Source organism: Mauremys mutica, chromosome 1 (assembly GCF_020497125.1).
Source record: "Mauremys mutica isolate MM-2020 ecotype Southern chromosome 1, ASM2049712v1, whole genome shotgun sequence".
Lineage (NCBI taxonomy): Eukaryota > Metazoa > Chordata > Testudines > Geoemydidae > Mauremys > Mauremys mutica.
This window is the reverse complement of record NC_059072.1, coordinates 232,869,685-232,892,510: the sequence shown is the minus strand read 5'-3', so window position 1 is coordinate 232,892,510 and position 22,826 is coordinate 232,869,685. Positions and strand designations below refer to the sequence as shown.

General features: G+C 42.5%; 1 protein-coding gene across 1 annotated transcript in view; it reads right to left on the bottom strand.

The window, feature by feature from the left end:
• The window catches only part of GPR143 (G protein-coupled receptor 143), a 38,402-nt gene extending 30,922 nt beyond the window's left edge, over positions 1–7,480 (bottom strand). The window contains exons 1-2 of the mRNA XM_045002092.1: positions 7,237–7,480; positions 5,473–5,582 (exon numbers count right to left, since the gene is read on the bottom strand). Of these exons, the coding sequence (XP_044858027.1) occupies positions 5,473–5,582; positions 7,237–7,480 (354 nt within the window). The remainder of the gene's footprint in view (positions 1–5,472; positions 5,583–7,236) is intronic.
• Positions 7,481–22,826: the final 15,346 nt, after the last annotated feature.

Here is a 22,826-nt window from a genome sequence, read left to right as displayed (position 1 = left end):
ACATAAGTCATGTAACTGAAGTAGTGTAACTTAGGTTGACTGACAGCTTTAGTGTAGACCAGCCCTGAGACATATGAGAAGGACTTGTATCTCTTAATCATTTAGCTATATTGTACCTTCATATTCTGGGAAGTGAATGTAAAAGGAAATTATTATGTGTAGTCAACAATCTCTGTTCCCAAGAAAAACAAAAAAAAGAGATGGGTGATAGTGAAATGTTCACACTTTAATTCTGATGTTTTTTTTCAGTAATGATCCAAAGTGCTGTGCATAGGTTTAAGTCAAGCTACATTCCACTGTATTTGACAGTTGAGAATTCTCATTTTTTTCTCACGGGTATACATAAAGATATCTGACCTTTTCCTCTGTGTTTACAAATTCCAAAATTCTTTCCCCGATGAGCTGGTTCTTTTACAGCATACTTTCTCCCCCTTTTTCATTAGTTTGAAACATTTTTACTATTCAATTTAATGTTCCTCTGAGCCCCTCTTTCATTTTGGCTCCATTTTCATCAGAATATCCTTTGCCATGTTCCATAGTAGCATCTCTTTACCAGGCAGAGCCCATCATGCTTGCTATTAAGCCAAACATCAGTGATGGCTACAAGTCTGAAAACAAATCCCTGGTATTCCCTCCTCCACAATCTGAAAATACTCCCTTTCCCCAGAGATGTTGATCCTTGGCCCAATCACTAAAGCCATCAATATACCTTCAGGCTCCAATACATTCATCACTGGAATGCACTTTATTGATAGCATTCAGTGTATAACTTGAGCTTAGTTTTACATTTTTTTCTTTGTAAGATGTCCATTTGAAAAATAATATTTAACAAATCCCATGTAAAAGAATCTGTGGGCTTGATTCACTCAAGATCTGCACTGGCTTTTTCTGCTTCATTAGGGAAGATGGAGCTAGTCAATGCTGCCTCAAACAGATTTGTGCTTCATCTGTCCAAGATGGGGTATTAGTAGGGTTTGCTACTGACCACCAAATCACACTTGGGAAGAGACTGACTGGCTTCTTATGCACCTATCTATAATGTGTAGGGGGAAAAAGCTGTGTGATCCTGAGGGAATTCAATCAGAGTGACATATGCTGGAGGTCCATGCTACCAGAACTAAAACATCCTCAGGATTTCTAAATACTACAGATGGCAAAAAGTGTGGCATCCAACATAGAAGAATTCTATTTTAGACCTCATTTTGACAGATACAGAAGAACTGATCACAGAATTAATAAAGATGATCAAGTCGTCGTGGCTTGTACCTAAGTTACCATTAATTTTTATGTTCAAGCAGAATAAAGTCTAGACCAATTATATTTATAATAGGTGCTTTAAAAGGATCAATTTCACAAAGCAGAAAACTATTATGATCCAAATAAGCTGGGAGGAAGAATTTAATCAGGAAAAGATTAATAATAATTTGTAATTGTTTAAGAATGCCTTACTAGATGGCCAAAAAACCACAATCCCACAACTAAGGAAGAAGGCCATATTGGTTGAGAAACCGACCTGGTTTAGAAAGGAAGTGAAGGCAGCCATTTTATATAGTAAAACAAAGAGAAGAAAAGGGAAGTTGATAGGAATGAATACAAATAAGAAGTTAGGAATTGTGGAAAACTGATGATGGAATCAAAGGGACTCAAGAAGAAATCTATGGCCAGCAGAGTTGAGCACAAAAAGAAGAATTTTAAAAAATATATTAGGAACACAAAAAATCCTAACAATGGTATTGGTCCATTTCTAGATGTCAATGGTAGAAATATCAATAATAATACAGAGAATGCAGAAGTGTTTAATACATATTTTTTCTGTATTTAAGGAACAAAGCAGATGTAGTCATCATCTTATAATACTCTTTCCATTCCACTTGTATCTCAGGAGGATGTTGAACAGCGCTAGTACAATTAGATATTTTTAAATCAGCAGGCCCAGATAACTAGCGTCTAAGAGTTTTAAAAGAGTTGCCTGAGTAGCTAAGTGGACTGTAATGTTTATTTTAAATAGGTCTTGAAAGCATGGGGAAGTTTCCATAGACTAGAAGAAAGCCAATGTGCCAATTTTTAGATGAGATGACCTGGGTACTTATAGGTCGGTCAGTCTGACAGCAATCCTGAGCAAGATAATGGGGCAGCTGATACTGAACTCAATTGGTAAAGAATCAAAGGAGGGTAATATAATTAATGCAAATCTATGTCAATTTATGGAAAATAGATCCTGTCAAACTAATTTCATCTTCTTTTTTGATGAGATTACAAGTTTAGTTGATAATGGTAATAGTGTTGACGTAATAAACTTAGACTCCTGTAAGGCATTTGTCTTGGTACCACACAACATTTTGATTAAAGAACTACAACATCAACATGGCATGCATTAAATGGATTAAAAACTAGCTAACTGATAGGTCTCACAATGTATTTGAAAATGGGGAAGCATCGACCACTGTGATCTGTTCTTGACCTTATTCTATTTAATATTTTTATCAATGACCTGGAAGAAAGATATATCATCACTGATAAAGTTTCCAGATGTCACAAAAATTGGGGGAGTGGTAAATGATGACAATGACAGGTCACTGATTCAGAGAGATCTGGATTGTTTGGAAAACTGGGCACAAGCAAACTATATGTGTTTTAATACAGCTAATTATAAATGTATTCATCTAGGAACAAAAAAGTAGGCCATACTTACAGGATGGTGGACTCTATCCTGGAAAGCAGTGACTCTGAAAAAGATTTGGTCGAGGGAGGGTGGATAACTAGCTGAACATGAACTCCCAGTGTGGTGCCGTGGCTAAAAGGGTTAACATGATCCTTGGATGCATAAACAGGAGAATCTGTATTTGGCACTGGTGTGACCACTGCTGGAATCTGTCCAGTTACAGTGTCCACAATTTAAGAAGAACGTTGATAAATTGGAGAGGGTTTAGAATGAGAACAATTAAAGGATTAGTGCCTTTAGTGCCCTGTTTTATAGTGACAGACTCAAGGAGTTCAATCTATTAAGCTTAACAAAAGAGAAGATTAAAGGTATATACATGGGAAATATATATTTGAAATGGGCTCTTCAATCTAGCAGAGAAAGGTAAACCACAATCTAATGGCTGGATTCAGGGGTGCCGGAAGGTGGGGGCAGGAATCCATGGTCCTCCTACTTTCCACCTGTCCACTTTTTGCCATGGGCCCCACCCCTGCCTCCCCTCTTCCCCCTGAGGCCAAGGGTCCAAGGCTCGCAGCCTGTTCTGGCTTCTGGCTTGGCCAGGGGTGGGGACTCGGACAGAATAGGCAGGGTGAGGGCCCCTGGTCCCCACACCTTTGGAAAGGCTCTGCTGCCCCTGGCTGGAATCTGAAGATAGACAAATTCAGATTGGAGATTAGGCATAAATCTTTAACAATGAGAGTAATTAACCATTGGCAAAAGTTACTAAGGGTTGTGTTAAATTCTCAATGCTTGGCAATTTTAAAATCAAGATTGGTGGTGGTTCTTCTAAAAGATTTGCCCTACGGTGGTCCCTTCTGGCCCTGAAATCTATGGGGAAACAAGTCAGCAGGAAGTGGATACATCCTCATTCCACTCATCCCCTAAGTAGTCTCTGCTGGCTGCCAAGTAGAACCACCAGTCCTGGTGGAAACCTCTGGGAGTGTGGCATTGTAAACACAATCTGTTCTTTCTTGGGGGTGTATCTACTTGGGAGTCAGTTTCCCCTGCTTGTATAGGGGGGTCTCCCAAAGCGATGAATCAAGGCCTATTTGGTTTAAGGCCAGAATGCATGGCATTTTGTTTTTTAAACAAAAACAAGAAAATACATTTTACATGACTATAAGTGGTTTCCTGAATTCTAATAAGAACAAGGTGGGAGAGGGGAGTAGGAAGAGGGTTATTTGTCATTTTGTTTTCTGAAATGTAAACATTCCCTTGCACTGTTGCAGACCCAAATATTGCAGTATTTTGCTAGTGCAAAAGAGCCAGAAAGTGAATCTTTGAACCAACCCTGATGCTGGCCAGTCATATTTCATCATCCATGCTGGGATCAAGACAAAAATAAACAGCATCAATGGTAAAAACTTCGTTTAAAATATTCAGTCAATGTTAACATAGTGAAATGATGATGTTTTCAGAATTGCACTTTACTGCTGCAAAATTTTTATCTTGGCAAGTTTTCATTTTTTTTCTTTTTTGAAAAAAATCCAGCTTAGACTATGATACAAGTTTGTACACAGTGAACGAGGAATAATGTTTTCCCCGTGTTTTTTCTACTTGTACCTGGCAAGACCTCAGAAGTGCATGATGAGAAATAGAGAGGGATTAGAAAAGGTTGTAGTATGATTGATTTTTGGCTGTATGGCACGTATAGTTTAATGTGGAAATTGTCATTCAGATTTGTAGCAGTTGGTTACAGGTTTCTGTACAACACCGTGATATTATGCCTTTTGAAACCTAATCAGATTTTTGTTTTAGTGTAGAAAAAGATCCTTTAGCAACATTTAGATTGTAATTATAGTATTGTACATGCTTGATCAGAAATTCCTTGGGTACCCAATTTTCCCACTGGCTTTTCATAAGTCTTTGTTCTGTCCTGTTTGTCAGACTCCATCTTACTGTAAAAACTGTGAATTGAAATGAGTATTGGTCAGATATAGCATTTATATGCCATTTAAGTTTATACATCACCCCATATTTGAACCCCATTCAGTTAAAGTATGAAGGCCGGTTAATAAACCCCTGCAAACAGTTTTGTCACTTTGAAATTCCTGAGATTTGCAAGCACTGCAGAATTATTTAGGCCAACCATATTTTTCATTTAGCAGAAGGGGTAAACTCCCCACCCAAGATTTCCTGTCTGATTTTCAGCATACAGTATGTAATTACAAAGTACCTCACTCAGAGACCCAGTTACCTTTGTCCCATACAAACCGAGAGCTTGATTTTGTCCTAAGTCATTGTGCATCTGAATCACTTTATTGACTTCACTGGGGCTTGTGCGTGGTTAGCACCTCTGAAAATCAAGCCATCCATTTAGATGCCCAGATATGATTGAAGTACCTAGCTTTAAGCACCCACATGTGAAAATTTTGGCCTCAGCTTTCAGGAAATAGCTTGCACTCCTCCCACTCTAAGCTGGTGCTGCATAGCAGGGCGTGCCAATACTTGTACCTCGTGAGCAATTAATACATTTCTCGCTTGTTTTTTCGCTTGTACCCTGCAAGACTTGTAGGGCTTTGAAAGAGACAGAAACCCATTATACTTATAGATCTGAATGATAGTTCAATTTTCTTTAGAGCAGGAAGAGTTTGTCCTTCAGGCTTCCTTTATCATCTGACGAAGTGGGTATTCACCCACGAAAACTCATGCTCCAATACGTCTGTTAGTCTATAAGGTGCCACAGGACTCTTTGCTGCTTTTACAGATCCAGACTAACATGATATTTATCAAATTAGTGTCCCTAGCAAGAAAAAGAGTTTTGTACTTACTGCACTTCCCACACAGAAGGCAGAAGGCCACACGTCAGTTCCATTCACCACAGAGATGTTTGCTACGAAGTCTGGGAAGCCTATCCATACTGTTGATCTGAAGATGATACCTAATGGGAACATTCATTAGTGTTCTGAATGTGTTAATATGTTTTGAGTCACATACTTGCACAGTTAGATTTTCAAATGGTAGCCTGGTTTTTACATATGAACAAAGCAAGGACTGCTTGAATTGAGCACAAGGCAGCTCGATTATTTAAGTTTCACTATAATCTATCAGTGAATGCTGCACCAAAGTTTAAAGTTGCTGTGGTCTAAAATGTTCTATTCTATTTTTTAAAAAACCTTCATTTCATTAACACTGACACATTTCTCTAAAATGAACTAGATAGCATCTCATGGGCTGTCATCAAATGAAAGTAATCTCATAATTAAAGCATTTTCTTTTTACTTCTTTTCACTGTTATATTTGCATATATCAATGTTCTTACATTCATTTTTCTTTAACTCTTTACATTTTAGTATTAAAGGTATTTTATACCCTTAATAGATTCTCATTTTTTAAAACAACTCTTTTCCTGTTTTTCAAATGAATGAAACACTTCTCAGTACTGCTTTAAAAGACATCACAGCTTCCAATCAGTGAAGATGTCTATTCTTATCACAGTGTGATAGCACTACCCGTGATGCTTTATATACCATTTAACGAGAATTGACCCCTGCCTAGGAAAGATTACAAAGGGTCTCAGACAAAGATGATACAAGACAATTGGTTCTGATTTGTCAATATAATTAAAACAGAAAAACCTCTCACATTTTTGGCCTCATCAAATTAAAGGGACACTTTTCAGGATGTCTATCCAGATTCTTATATAGGTGCTCTTTACTGTATCATCAGAACAAATCTCAAAGGTAGAGAACAATACCTATAGGTGTCTCTCCCTTCATACCAGCCACAGGACTTCAGATTATATTATTATTATTATTTATTATGTTTTATTATTATTGTATTTATTTATTTATTTCATCATTTTCTATAAAACGTGAGAGTACAGATATTATTACAGCAAAGCCTGGATGAAGAGGAAGTTCTGCATTTAGCTCCGGACATGGTGCAATTAGTGTTCATTTATACTTTGGCAGCACGTTTCATAGTCTGGCAGGTTAGAATTAGACACCACTTTAGTTTTGACACGAGTGTCCATGCATGTTGCCTCATTCTTCCACTTCCTCAGCCTGCTCTCTCCTTGTGACCAGGCAGGGTATTGGATGAGGAAGGTTCTTATAGATTTCAATACCCTATCTATAGCACAATCTAAACCAGCACTCTTGGGTTTGTTGCTCATGCAATTTGCCCAGTGGAGTAGCTGGCATTTTCATAATGCTACAGCCTTTGTTTGGAGTGTTTATGGGTCAGAAGAATGTTTTTTAAAGTTAGTCTTTAGGAACAGTTAAGTTTTGGATCTGTCAGCCATTGAAAAAACTTCCAACATCTGTGTGATTGGATTTTGTTAGTTTTAGGTGCAGATTTTGAAGACTGCTTCATTTTAAATTTGAACTGTTAAGCCTAACATTCAAAAAAAATCTCTCTTCCATTAAGACCCATTATTTCCTAGCATCCCTTAACCCAAATCCACCAGCAAAACAGAAACAACACACTTCCATCCCAGAGCTCTTTAGGCTGCTAAATGGATCCATTTAGCCACACTGCCTCCAGGCAGAGGGAATCCATTCTAGGGCATGGCACAGCAAGCTGGTCCTTACCTAGGCCACCAAGGATGTCACAAACGGAGATGAGGAGAAGAATGGTGGTGGAGGAGGAAGCTTTTGGCATCTTCCGGGGACTCTGTCCCTGCTTGGGAAGGAGCTGCAGGATGCAGAGCAGCAGACTGACTGAGGCACTGCCAATGCAAACTCCACAGAAAACCTCAGGCTGGAAAGTCAGCACCAGTTGCGTGGCTGCATCCCGGTTGGGACAGCAGTAGGTCTCTAGCCTGGGAGAAGCCATGGGAGGTCTGGTTGCTGGTAGAAGAGAAGGAGCAGAAAAAATTGCTGTTGCTTCTAAAAGGGAGATTTAGCTTTTACTTGATCCTTCCCATTAGCCTTCAGTGGTGAGGATCACGCGACTGATGGATCATGTGCTGCTGCTAGTGCTAAATCCCCTGAAGCTGCCTCTCTCAGCCTCTCCCTTGAAAGGAGATCAGATCAGAACAATACCATTGCAGTGTAATCTGAAACATACCCCTTCCCTGCTCTGAGCCATTGGCAACAGTTCACTCAAATATTTCTGCTTCCACAGTATGTGATGAGGGAGGACTAAGCCCTTCAGAGCACTGAAGATGGTGTAAAATGAATGAGGATAGAGGCCCCAAGGTAGGAGCATTAGATTTTAACTCTCATTTTAGCCCCAAATTAACCCCATCCCACACATCATCTTTAATTATTGCAAATTCACTTGAGCTCTGGGTCCAAACCCAAGCACTCCCAGACTTTTTCGGAAGAGGAGGAAGTAGTCTAAATCCACACCCAACTCCTGAGATCCACCTCTCTTGTTAAAATCAGAAATGCTAACTCATAGAATCAGGGAGGTAAAAACAAGTCTAAAGCTATTATTCTTATCCCATTTAAACTGTGAACACGGGAAGTTTTAACATACACCTCTACCCCGATATAACGCCACTCGATATAACACAAATTCGGATATAACGTGGTAAAGCAGTGCTCTGGGGGGTGGAGCTGTGCACTCCAGCAGATCAAAGCAAGTTCGATATAACGTGGTTTCACCTATAATGCGGTAAGATTTTTTGGCTCCTGAGGACAGTGTTATATTGGGGTAGAGGTGTATATGAAACAGTATATATGCTGTGGGCTGATCCAGCAGTGAAAAAATTGTGGGCTATGGATTTCTCATGAGCAGTTTTTTATTTTTGCAAGGATTTGATGTGCCAGCTTCAGAATTTGAGTGGTATTGTTTGGTTTGACTTGCATACATAGATTACGTAGTACAATTATGTTCCTTCATTATATGATTATTGATTCATGTTCTTATGCAAATACTCACGTTTATGAATTCAGAATTAGCTTTCCCTGAATATTTGCTTAAAATTCCCTGTGTCAACCTACATTCCTGCTGCTAACACTGTTTGTTAGAACATAGGTAAAATGTAAACACAGAAGCACTACAAACACACCTGAAGTGAAATGGATTTTTAATGGTATGAATAATTGTGGATTTTTTTCCCAGAATGGATGCCTTAATTTTTCATGAAATTGATATCCTTCATCTACATTCAAAAATTCTGATTAACTTTAGTGGGAGTGTTGTGTATGCAAAAAATACAGGATAAACTTGCATGTTTGACACCATGTTAAGGAAAACAATTACCAGTCCTTTGTTGAATGACAAGGCATAGCAACTTCATGGTTGTTACTATCATGGGCAGCACGTAATGGAGGCTGGGGGAGGGTAAGCCACCCCAAACCTCACGCCGCTGGGTGGGGCAGTGGCTGATTTGGGGCCCACAGAAAAATCTCCCCCTGCCATGGCCCTGGGGCTGGAGGAGCTCTCCAGTGGGCAGGGTCTCAGGGAGGGAAGAGGTGGCATGGGAGTAGCATGGGAGCAGGGCCACAGGGGAAGGGGCAAAATGGGGTGGGGTCATGGGCGAAGGGGCATAATGGGGAAGGGTCTCTTAACTCCAGCCAAGCTCTCAGCCCCAAGCTCTCACCATGCCCTGGCCAGGGCCAGGGGCGGCTCTACAAATTCGGCCGCCCCAAGCAGTCATGCGCAGGAGGCGCCCCGGAGCCGCGGGAGCAGCGGACCTCCCGCGGGCATGACTGCGGAGGGTCCGCTGGTCGCACGGCTCGGCTGGACCTCCCGCAGCTGCGGGCGGTTCGCTGGTCCGGCGGCTCCGGTTGAGCTGCCGCAGTCATGCCTGCGGGAGGTCCACTGGAGCCGCGGGACGAGCGCCCCCTCCACAGTCATGCCTGCGGCAGGTCCGCTGCTCCCGAGGCTCCGGTGGACCTCCCGCAGGCATGACTGCAGCAGGTCCGCCGGCCCAGCCTGCCGCCCCCCCGGGAAAGGGCCGCCCCAGGCGGGTGCTTGCCCCGCTGGGCTCTGGAGCCGGCCCTGGCCAGGGCCACGGGGAGGCTGAAAGCAGTGAGTATGGGTGTGGTTTCGGCTAGAAGAGGCAGGGCCTCAGACGGAAGAGATGGGGCAGGGCGCTAGCCTCCCCAAGAGGAAGCTTCACCCACTGCCCATGGTCACTACTATACATACCATGGCTACTCCGAACTCACATGGTGACAGCATGGTTATAATGCAGAAACATCTACTCCAAAAACAGACACCTTCTAGTTAAGCTAAAGGAGAATCTTCATTATCTGTTGACAGTTTGGGCTCCATGACCCACAGGTTCTGATTCCATCTAGCGGAGGGTAATGGTGCACATTGCCACTACCCTATTCACAGTAGTATGAAATTGTCACATATTTGGTTGGCAATATTTTAAAGCCATAAAGTTATAAAACCAAACGAGTGTAACTCAGACACTGATCCATACTTTCATCTCCAACTTAATATCTAGCAGCCAAATCCTGCAGTTCCCTAGTCAGCCAAAGCTTCCTCTAAATTCAGCAAGTTTTGACGGAGCAAAGACTGCTGGATCTTCCCTAAAACTTCTGTGTCTTGTGCAATAGTAAGTGTGGAGGCAAGTTGGAGAAATTAAAATGATAGTTTATTAATCTGCATGAACAGAAGAGCTGGAATGGCTGTTAAACTAGAAACATTTTAAGAGCCGTTCTACAAAATCTTAATCCCAACCAAACTTTCAGAAAGGGTAAAAGACCAGCCCTCCTGCTATTGAAGTAAATGGAAAAACTAAAAGACTCCATTCAGGTGGAGTCTCACTTAAACTAAGGCCAATTTACATTATATTAGTAATGTAAAGTGGTCTTAAATGTAGTGTAAATATAATGTACTCCCAGTTTGAGTCTACTTTGCATCGTTCTGGAAGTCTGAGAGCCTGAATGCAAATGAGAATCTGACTTTTTCTTTCTTTTTCTTTTTCTTTTTCTTTGTTTAAGTGGTGCAAGTTCTGGCCCTAAATGACAAGCATCATATTACCAAAATGAATTCTCACTGACTGGTCATACATTACTCCTGGGGGAATTGTGTGCTACTGTGCGCATGCAGAATTCATGTCCCCCACAGATATTTTTGCTTCCCCACAGGGAAAAAAAAGACTTTCTGAAGGGGAAGCAAAGGAATCCTCAAGAGCGGTCATGCACCCCTCCCAAGCAGTGCCGGCACATTGATTCAGGCATCCGGAGCAGCCAGCTGAGAGGTAAATCACTGCAGGGATGTCCCAGCCAGTGGCTCCTATCCTGAGCTGGACTCAGCTTCTCTTCCTCTGCAAGGAACATCCCAGGCTGGGTCAGACCCACCTCTATAAATCCCCAGCTGCAGGGAGCTCCGCATCCCCTTCCCCCATTGCTCCTCAGCCACAGGGGGAGGGGTCACTGCATGAGGAACTGCTCCCTCATCTGCCCAACTCCCATGTATCTGGACCTTCCCATACCCACACTCCCCCACCGAGCCTCACCCCCCCACCATCTAGAATCCCTACCCAACCAACCCTCACCCCCTGCATCTGGAACCCCTGCACCCGGATCACACCTGCCCCCGCCCCCGGACCAAGCCCAACACCTTCTGCATTCAGATCCCCACCAAGCTCCTCCCCCCTTCACCTAGACCACTCTCCACTGAGCCCCACCCCGCTGAGCAAAATATTGCGTGCAGAATTTTTAATTTTTTTATGCCCAAATTCCTCATGAGTCGTACATTAAGAGCATAACACTGCCTAACAACTTCTCCGCATCAACGTTCGCACTTTAAGCATTTTGTGAATATCCTATACAGCACAAAAATGAACACGGAAAACCAGATACCTAGTTTGATTATATCCACTTCAAAATAGACAAGCATCTTTTCTGTCAGAACAGCAGCAGCAAAAGACAAACTGCAGAAATTATTTGGAGGAAAAGGAAATTTCAAAAGAAAGTCTATGTAATTCTTATGTGTCAATGTACTGACAACTTTCACAGGCAGACATCTACAGTATATTCAAATCTAGCTTAGTCACAAACAAAGTGATTTTCTTGGTTTCTCTGTACCTCATAGAGTAAGTCTTTCTACATGATAAAATGACCTCACAATTCAATATAATTGATACACTTAGGCTCAGGACTGGATAATCATGATTGGTACACCGGAAAAGCTGTATGAAGAATTTTATAGAATATCTCAGTATGCCACGCTGGAGTCTGTAGTATTGATCCCATGCTTCATTGTATGCTTGATCCTACTGTCCCTGTGCACACAAAGCTGCCATTGTGCTTAGTGGAATTATGTATACGTAAAGATAGAAAGAACAGGATCACATCTGAATTTTCTTCATTTTTTCCATCTGAGGCTCTTGGAAATATGGTGATGCTGCTAAAGCAATGGGTAGGTGTGATATTCCCTGGGTACAATCTGGACTGTTGAACAGCTGTGTCCTCTTAATTCTCTAGCCTGGGGTCTCTCTTAAACTGCTTTGCTGTCAGAATATCCACTCCTAACCTGCTCATACAGCCTTCAGCTTGTAAAGTCTCTCCCAGCTAAGTTACATGAGCACTCTGGCCATTCATGAATTGCATATAGGGAGACACCTGCAAATTCCTAGTCCCCCTAGCCCTCCCCAGAAATGTGCATCTTGTACTGTCCAGCACACTACTGAACAATGCAATCCCATAAAAAGTCCACCACTTCATCAAAGGAAAATGGTAATGCACCAGCTTTGTTATCCCAAATGGAGTTTCCCCACACTCTAATCCAAACACATTGGTTAGGATAAAACAATAAGATAAGTTTATTTACTACAGAAAGATAGATTTTAAGAGATGATCAATGATGATGTATAAAAATCAGGATTGGTTAAAAAAGAAAATAAAAGAGTAATGCTCAAACAAATACCTAATTTAACAAGCTAAGTGAACTTAAAAGCAACGGTTTTACCCACCGTACGCTGCAGTAAATTTCACAGGCTGCATCTCCTTTCAGCCTGGGACCACTTCCCCCTTAGTTCAGTTCTCTGAGGGTGGGGGTTGATGTCATGAGCAGAGAGACAGGAGGATGAGAGATGAGTTGGAGGTCACTGTCTATCATTTTTATATCCCTCTCTCTTCTTCAAGGATTACCCCCAGCTAGGGTGTAGTCTCTTGTGCACATGAGGTATGAAACATTCCTGTGATGCAATGTAAATTTCTTATTCACATCTTCCTTCCTGCTAAGGAATAGCCATTTAACTAGGTGATTGTCCAATTGATTATGCTGATACCTGGTTGGGGGTGCTAGTGTGTCTTTGTCTCTGAAGAGCTAGTTTGGGCCTGCCTTTCTAACTCTGGAACATGTTACAGCAATGTTATACAGTAGACACTTATTACTTTCCTGTCTCATATAATGTTACTACAAATATTTTACCAGAACAACAATGTTCAGCAGATTATGAGTTTTCAAATGATACTTCACAGGGCATACTTTGTCCAAAATTTATCCTAGTCTTGTAAAAGTGGTGACCATAAGAGTATAGGCTGTCACAGTAGGTGGGTCTTGTACCAAAGTCCAGCTCTCAGAACTCTGGAATGTGAGAGGTTTGAACTGGAACCACATTTCTGGCTGGCCATTATCTCTACATTAGAGGTTGTGACAATTTGGGGAATCTGTCCATATACAATTGTGAATGCTGGTTGATGTTATGACATTGTTCTTATGAAGTTATTGTATCATGGAATGCTACTACGTGGGTATAAAATCCACCATTTGCTAAAAGAAGCTGTAGAACATCTCTGCCCTGCCAAGGACAAGAGCCAATTGTTATCCTTAATGGTCACCTATTCTGATGGAAATATCTTGGGACAATGGGTAACTGAAGAGGGGAGAAGCTAATTCCTACAATGTCTTGGCAGGGATTGTCAAGGTTCCTTCCTCACTCTGAATTCTAGGGTACAGATGTAGGGACCTGCATGAGAACCTCTACGCTTAATTACCAGCTTAGATCTGGTTTTACTGCCACCACCCAAATCCTTTAAGAGTTATTTGGGAAACTCTGTCTACCTTACCCCCCAGACTATCTCCCTCCCAGTAGCCTTAAGAGACTTCTCCACAAAGTTCCTGGTGAACACAGATCCAAACCCCTGGATCTTAAAACAAGGAGAAATTAACCATTCACCCTCCTTTCCCCCACCCCCACCAATTCCTGGTGAGTGCAGATCCAACCCCCTTGGATCTTAAAACAAGGAAAAATCAATCAGGTTCTTAAAAAGAAGACTTTTAATCAAAGAAAGGTAAAAATCATCTCTGTAAAATCAGGATGGAAAATAACTTTACAGGGTAATCAGATTCACAGAGCACCTAGGAACCCCCTCTAGCCTTACAGTTATGACAGGGATGGAGAATGAAAAATCACCAACAGCAGAACAAAGAAATAAGGTGTTGGTAGTAAGGCATGTAAACTTAGGAACTCATGGGGCACACAAGAAGCTTTGGGAAAGAGAAAGGGGCATGCTTTGTATCAGGATATCCTGTTTAACTGTGGGACCAGCCAAGGTCAGAGAAAGCTAGCTGACCTAGAGAGAGAAGCAAGGCTCCATGCATTTGAAGAGAAGCCATGAGCAGTAGGAGACGAATCCTGGATACCACCTAGGGCTCTGACCAAGACCAAAGTGCTATCCAGAGTGAAGAGGAAACTGAGGCAGGGAAACTTGCTGTGGTGTATTATTTTGTCTAGATCTATCTCTCTCTTAATTGTGTTAAGACTCTTGTGCAAAGTCTGTGTGTCTGTTTGCTTTCACTGTCATGTGCTCCTGAAAAGTTAAACGCTAAATCCACAGCATGCGGATGTGGATGGAGTTCTGAGGGAGGATGTGCCTAAGCTTAAGTCTGAGAGGTCAGCACTAATCATGGGGGCTAGACACTTGGAACGTGGGGATCTCAGCTTTAAGAAGGGAGTACTAGACATAGGATCTGCACCCCAAGGGTGTACCAAGATATCCCAGCCAAGGACAGTACCTGGGCTGAGATTCAGGAGGCTTAGGGTATGTCTACACAGCAATGTAAGGCTCAAGCCAAACCTCCCTTGCATTCACACACCAATTGTGCTAACCTAGGGCTCAGAACCAGGGTCCCAGAACCCTGCAGGACTAAAGGGTCCGAGTCCATGTTGAGCTGTGACCTAAGTTCTGAGCCCTATTACTTTCCTGTGTGCAAGCAGCCATGGCTTGACTTGTGTCCCAGAAGTCCTCCAGATGTATCCCAGAGTTCCCTGCAGCAGAGGAGCAGCGCTGTATGCAGTCACTCTGCTCTCTGGCCCTTGCTTCTGCCCTCCCTGAGGCTGTGTGCGCAGAGGCGCCCAGGCAGTGTGTGCTGTCAGGGCGATGAATGGGAAACCAGCCCCAAAACTTCCTCACAGTCTCTCTCCCACTACCCCCAAGGACACAAGAATGGCCATATGTGGCCAGACCAATGGTCCATCTAGCCAAGTATCCTGATTTCAAACAGTGGTCTGTTTCAGAGGGAGTGAACAGAACAGCGCAATTTATCCAGTGAACCATCCCCTGTCATCCGGTCCCTGCTTCTAGCAGTTCTTGGTTTAGAGACCCCAGAGCAAAGGATTGTGTCCCTGCCCATCCTGGCTAATGGCCATTGATGGACCAATGCTCCATGAACTTCTCTAATTCTTCTATAAACCCAGTTATACTTATACAAGGATTTAATTCAATCAAACAATTACTTATAAATGGAGTAAATGATTTCTCCACTGAATTCTTCCAGCTGGAGGCAGGACACATATGGCACATCTGATTCAAAAAGAAAATGAAGTAACTCACCGGTATATGGATAGGTGCCAGGACACATGCAAAGATGCCTTTACATAGGAGTGGTTAAGTCAAGCTGGGACACAGATCTACCAGAATTCTGGGCCCCTCATAATCCCAGGGAAATTCTCAGCTGACAAGATCTAGCCAGTTTCTGAGCTCCATGAACCAGTCTAGACGTGCAGAGGAGGGGCCAGAGAATCAGGCTCAGTGATGTTACATCAGAGACTAATTTGGGCTGTTGTGTTTATGAAGATAAGGGTTTAAGAGTTAAGAGCCTAAGGGAAAAAAGGCAGGAAAGGGAAAACAGTAAGTAAACAGAGAGGTGTTTTTGCCTATAACATGTGGTGTGCCAGTAAAAGTGAGGTATTGTTGCCTGGCTTGATCCCGGGTGGTGGAACAATTTTTAGTGGGGGTGCTGAGAGCCATTGAACCAAACTGTAAACCCTGTATATCAGGGGTTCCCAATGCGGTGCCCGTGGGCGCCATGGTGCCCGTGGGGGCATCTAAATGCGCCCACATCCTGGCCGGCGGTGAAGCACCCGCCGAAATGCCGCCAAATTTCTGTGGCATTTCGGCAGCAACGCCTCTTGATGACACCGCTTGCTGCTGACAAGCGGCGTCATCGAGAGGCGTTGCTCACGAATTTCTGCGGCACTTTGGCAGCGATGCCTCTCGATGACGCTGCTTGTCGCCGACAAGTGACATCATCAAGAGGCGTCGCTGCCGAAATGCCGCCGAAATTGGGCGGCATTTCGGCGGGTGCTCCACCACTGCCACGGTCCTTCGTCTGGCACCCACTAAACAAAAAGGTTGGGGACCACTGCTGTATATAATGGAAACCACGTCAAGCCAGGGGGTGAGGCAGCATCCCCAGCACCCTAGTTCCAGCACCAATGGCTTGATCCTATTCTCACTGAAAACTCCCATTAGATTTCATGATGCTGGATCAGTCCCATAAACATGAAATGCATCTCTTCTTTCTGCACCTTAGCAGTGTCATAACTAGGCATATACTATTGTGGGACCAGAGAGAGATACCGTCGCAAGCAGAGAAGCAAGACACTGCATACATTGCATGGTAAAAAGCAAATTAGTATAAATAGGACATTAGAATAACTTTATAAAGTATAACTGGGACATTGCATGACACTAAAAATCCCAGTTTTGTTTTATGTATTTACAGCTGTTTATTGAAGTGGAGAAACTGTGCTCCAAGAGGTGGATTACACTTTTTGGGGGGCTCTGGGCACCAGCCCTGTTGGCCCAGTCGCTAATCTGCCATTGTGTGTGGAAGCACAGTCTCTTCATACATATATTCCAGAAATCACTCATTTTCTTTTGGGACCTGGAAAGGCAAGCCTTCTGTTCAGTCCACTGTCATCGTTAAGCTGAAATATTGGCTTTCCAGGTCCCAAAGGAGAATAAAGATGCTTCCAAAACATATAGATGTGAGGCGAATGCCCTTGACTATTAATGAGTTCAGCATGGTTTATGTGTGTGTGCAAAGCAAACCATAATTAAAATATCTACTGAAGGGACCCACAATGTCAGGGACTAGTGTAAAAAGAAAATGTGAAGGGAGCACCTTCCTTGCTTGATCTTTTTATACATTATTCATAGCATCTTTGCCAGCACTCAAGGCTGCTCCATAAAGACCATTATTAACTTATAAATATTAAAGCTGGTGTTTTCTTCAGTTGATTCATGCTCTCGCTCTCTCTCTCTTTCTCTCTCTCTCTCTCCCTCATCTTGGGCTCATTACCTGAGATAGCATTTCCCAAACTTATAAAAGCTGAGTCTCCCTTCAGAAAAACTAAACCAACTGCACTCCTCCCTGTAAGCCTGCCCTGTGATGTTAAAGGCCTACCCATCTAAATGTATACATCTTCCACATACCCCAGCTAGCCCTTAACCACCAGCCCCCATGAAGTGGTTCACTCACCGTTGGAGCTCTTCCTCATGACTAGGCATAGCATAGCAGCAGCAGCCTCCTGTATGGTGCCCAGCGCCAACAGTCGCTAAGTCGCTGCGGTGGTGTCTCTTCCCACAAATTGGCCTTCTGCCACATCGCACTTTAGTCCGCCCTTTCTAGGATAACACAGAGTTCAACCAAACTATAGTCCAATGACCTTACATCAGGTCTTCCATCTGTCTCTGGGTTTGATTGTCCTGACACCCCTTACTTCACGGGGCTTCACTCTATCCTCCTTGGTGGCTGGTAGGGGAACCCAGGCCTTCCCTTTCCTCGGGGTTCCAGCCCACTGCAGCTGACAGCCAAGGTTTACTCCCTCAGATGCCTTGCAGCCTCCCTGGACCACTTCCTACCTCTTCTATCCCCAAGAGAGTGACTGCAGACTCTCTCCCTGCAGCCCCTTTCTTTCTGTCTTTTCTTTTGTTATTTTTAATAGTGAAGCAGACTTGAGTGAACATCTATAGCTACCATCAATTATCATTCCTAAATATTTAACGGTTTATACTCTTTCACTCCACTGTGTCCTTCAAGTAATGTAACACTGACTTTGTAATGCTACCCCATCTTCCTGATAGTTTTACTAAATAACATAATTCAAGACATTTGAATTCCTCAGAAAACTTTCCCTTTACTTTAGCAAAGCCTTTGCATACCCATAAAAAGGGATCAAGTGTTTCTTCCACCTTACAGAGTGCACATAGTCCATCTTTGTGTCTTTTTTTATTCAATAAAGATTTTTGTTTATGCCACCATGGCCACCAAGTAGCCTAAACAAAACCACTTCCTTAGTCCTCTCCAGGCCCTGAAGTGTGTCATTATCCTCAGCTCTAGGGCACAACTTCAAAAAAGAAAAAAATATTTTTCATTAATCCAAATTTTTTATTATTCCTCTTTTCAAGTTTTTCTATATTAGGCATTTGAATTCCTGTTCACTCAACAATATTTCTATGTCAATCCTTCCATTTCTTACAGTGTTTTTAGCTGCTTTGTCTGCCATTTCATTCCATTATCCTGATATATGCTGGGATCCAAGCTACTGCTCCTTGTATCCCAATCTGTACTAACTGTTATTATGTCACCTTAAGGCCTGAGACTGAATCTGAAAAATGACCGCTGCTGCTGGCTGTATATCCCAGATCCAATTTAATGTCAGCATTAGTGCTACAAGTTCGGCTGTCATTATTACCACTACAAAAGCAGATGTCTTTTAGATATATTAATTCCTAATTTTGGTATACAATATGCCATCCCTATTCTGCCTGTTTTTCTTTTTGGACCCATCTGTATATATTTGACAAGACTGACTCCACTTTTCATATATATACTGGTATACTTCATTTTTTAATACCTACGGTCTCTTTTCCCCCCTTAAATTTATAAAATAAATCTAATTTCACATGTGGACATGCAACTTTCCATCCATAACTAATTTCCCCATGACTGAAAGTTTTGACTTCATTCAGCTTTTCCTTGTAGTTCAACTTCTACATCCACACTTTAAGTCAAACGGCATGTGCAGTTCCAATATAGTGTGCTATAGTTGGCCTATCAAATTCCACCAAATCCTCATAAGTTTGGTACTTTCGTCATTGCAGTTGTTATTAACTTTGGCTCAGAAAATTAAGTCCAGTAGTTTCATTCGTAGTGTAACTGGCATTTCACTAGAAGCTACCTGTAGTGTGCAAATAGGTGTTGTAATAAATGTACCACACACAATTCATAGTGCCTGGCCTTGTATTAAATCTGGGGATGTATTCTTGATGATATCAATAGCTTTCTCAAGTTCTTACATACAAAACCATTCATTCAGTATAGTATCTTCATCTTTACTCCTAACTACATCATTGATTACGATTTTCTTCAATGAATTGTCTTTTAATCAGTGGAAAACTTCACTTTGGTTTCTTCATTACTCAGCCCTTGAAAAGTTTCTGCTAAAACTTCTGCTTTCTCATTATCAGAACTTCTAAGAATGTTGTCAGTCCCTATAAGACCTGGGATGTGGCTCTTAATCTGAATTCCATTCATTCTTCTAATTTGCCTGTATATTTCTGATGTTTTGGTATCTTTGTTTATCTGCCACAGCACTTCCTACAACTTTCTTTCTTTGATTTTTTAAATAATTCTTTGTGCTATTGCCTTACTATTTTTACAGTTTATATATATATATTTGCTTTTTTATAGGCTTTGTTCCTTTATTTAACTGTCACTTTGCACTCCTCATTCCACCATAGTTTTGGGGTACTTGAAAATCCTAGGTATGACTACAGTAGCTGCTGAAGCTATCAGTCCCTTTGTAACATTAGCATTGAAATTCTCAGTGTCATCAGCCCCTTTCTGCTATAAACTTCCTGGCTTTATAATCACCATCCATCCCTTCCTCAGCTGGGCTCTATTATCAATTAAGCCTGGCTTTCCTTCTCTTACAGGTGCTGTCAGGTATGTTAATTAGACTCTTGGGTCCACATTAACCGCTTCAGGGCCTGTGTGGGGTGCATACCCCATCACATTTCCCCCCACAAACATGCACTTTGGGAAGCCCTGGTGTACACCTTCACAATATGATATTACTTCTCCTTACTTAACAATTCTGATTTTAAGGTATCATAACTGGTATCCCCATTAGCACCCACTAAAATGAATGAGATAGTTTGTACCTCAGAGCTATTGTTTCAGGCACTCTGCAAACTTAGGAAGTGCAGCATTTAAGTCGTTTCACATTGTGAATGTATACTTCACAACTATAACAGCTAGAGAGTCACTTTAAAAATAAATAAATAAAACAGAGACTTTGGAGAACAATTAAGAGGTCTAGCCATGTTCCCCATCACCACCCAACCCCACCATCCCTTTGAGGATTATGTACCACACTTTGCTAGACAGTTACCTAAGAGAAGCAGGATAAATTTGTCTCCTTCATACAAAAATAAGGAACTAGGGTTTTTTAAAAATTGGAGGTGCATAAATGCATGAAAGTGTGTGCTTTTACATGCCTCAGGTGAATGTGCATCTAAATGATCAGGTGGGCGAAATGTGTAGGAATTGGGGAAACAAAAATCCATCCCCCAATCTGAGGCCTAGGCTCCTGTTTATGGGCTGGGATGGCAACCATATCCCCTCCATGGCAATTGAAAGGAGTGCTTGGACTGATGGCACTTCATACACACATGCTCAGGGTTTAACTGATCGCCATATTTGGGTTCAGGAAGGAATTTTCCTCCAGGGCAGATTGGCAGAGGCCCTGGAGCTTTTTCGCCTTCCTCTGCAGCATGGGGCACGGGTCACTTGCTGGAGGATTCTCTGCAGCTTGAGGTCTTCAAACCACAATTTGAGGACTTCAATAACTCAGACATAGGCCAGGGGTTTGTTATAGAAGTGGATGGGTGAGATTCTGAGGCCTGCATTGTGAAGGTCAGACTAGATGATCATAATGGTCCCTTCTGACCTTAAAGTCTATAAAGATTGGTTTTGTGGCCCTTTTCCCTTAGCTAGTGCCATTATTTTTCCATTGCCATCCTCTGTACCAGTTTGTGGACTGCCAATACAGAGATGTCTAACCTCAGCACACATGAGGCAAAGAGGCCATCTCATGCAGCTGCTCAGATATCAAAACCCTGACATGCCATGTGACTCAATTAGTGTGTGGAGGGAATAATGGGGTATGTTTACACAACAAAGAAAAACCTGCAACTGGCCCATGCCAGCTGACTCCGGCTGGGGTTGCAGGGCTGTTTCTTTGCTGTGTAGCCTTCTGGGATTGGGCTGGACCCTGGGCTCTAGGACCTTGTGAGGTGGGAAAGTCTCAGAGCTCAGGCTCCATCCTGAGTCTGAAAGTCTACCCAGCAATGAAATAGCCCCATGAGCCTGAGTCGACTGGCACGGGCCAACTGCAGGTGCATAGTTTTGTAGAATACCCATGGAGGCCCTCGCCATTGGGGTGGATTTCACCATTTCCACTCTAAAACTGTTGAAACCTAGGCTTTAGGAGTCCATAAATAACAGAGGAAATGATTTTCAGTGTAGTAAGAGTGAATCATAAAACATAATTAATTTCAGGTGACCTGTGCAATGAAGTGTCTGCCATCCTGAAAACCACGGCACTGCTATATCTTAGTCTGCTGCATGTACTTGAAAAAGTTGAGTAGAGTGTTGGAGCGCTGCAAGTAAAAAACACTAGCCCTGCACCTGTGTGTATGCTTGGATTCACTCCCATAAGATACTACATCCTATGACTTTAATTTGGCCGCAGCTCTTGTTTTGTGTGATTGTCCTATGTGGGCGGTGAGCAGAAGAGCAGCTCGTAATGAGAGAACCATGACTATCTAAAGAATCCATTGAGAGAAGTATTTGCATAGTGCTGATAGGCAAAAAAAGGGAAGGTCTGGTTTGAGATAACTAGCAAGAAATTGAGTAAATGAGAACAAAGTCCAACAGGAAATAAGCTTTGCAGGCTGCCTATCAACAGATGCTCCATGAGCATTTTGGCCTCTCCAGTCACAATGGCGGCATCCTATTCTTAAACATTAGCTATTCATTTTTAAATCTACTCCAAAGCACAACCCACCCCCCACTGCATTCCCCTCATCAAGATACATATTTTGTGTCAGCTTCCCTTCTTATCCTACTACAATGGCCACCTTAACCGGGGGGTAGCATTTAGCCCATAATCGTCGGACTTAAATATAGTGAAGAGAGTCTGTTTGCTTCCAGCCTGGTTTGACAAAGGCTCCTAATACAGGAAGTGCCATAGATACAGATAGCTAGATAGCCAGACATCGTGGGCCAAATTCATGGTGTAACTTCACTGACGTCATTGGAGTAATAGTAGGGACAAGTTTGACCACTGTCAGAGGACAAGCATGCTCCAATGACAGAGACTCCTTCCTTTGTCCAGTTGCCTGCTTTCCTCTGATTCCACAACCACATAAAGAGTCTCTATGCTCAGTGTGTTTGAAATTCAGTCTTTCTTTAATTAGGCCCAAATGTTGCCAATCTGGTCCAGGTTCATTTCATTCTTCTGTGTCTATAGGTCTAATAAGTTATATCATCCTCAAGCTCTGAATTGTGACTTGAGCTTCTTTTTGTGTAATTTTAGCAGCAGGAAACAAGAACATCCAGCATTATGTGACCAGACAGCTCTTTGTGCATCACAGCAAATGCCCATGGACTACTGATTGGGAACCACTACTCTAGCCATCCTGCAGATAGCTGTGATAGGGTTTAGAGACCTCACACTAAGGTTAAAGGAGTGATGGAAGAGTGTTGGGCCAAGAAAGCCCCAGCCCTTAGCAGGTGCCGGGAATGCTCCCTATGGAGGATCTGTTTAAAAGGGAGCTCTGGCAGTCAGGCAGGGAGAAAGAGAAAAGGATAGATTGGCTGCAAGAAGGCAGATAGGCAGTAGCTGCTGACAGGGCCAGTTCTAGGTTTTTTGCCGCCCCAAGCAAAAAAATAAAAAATAAAAAAAAAA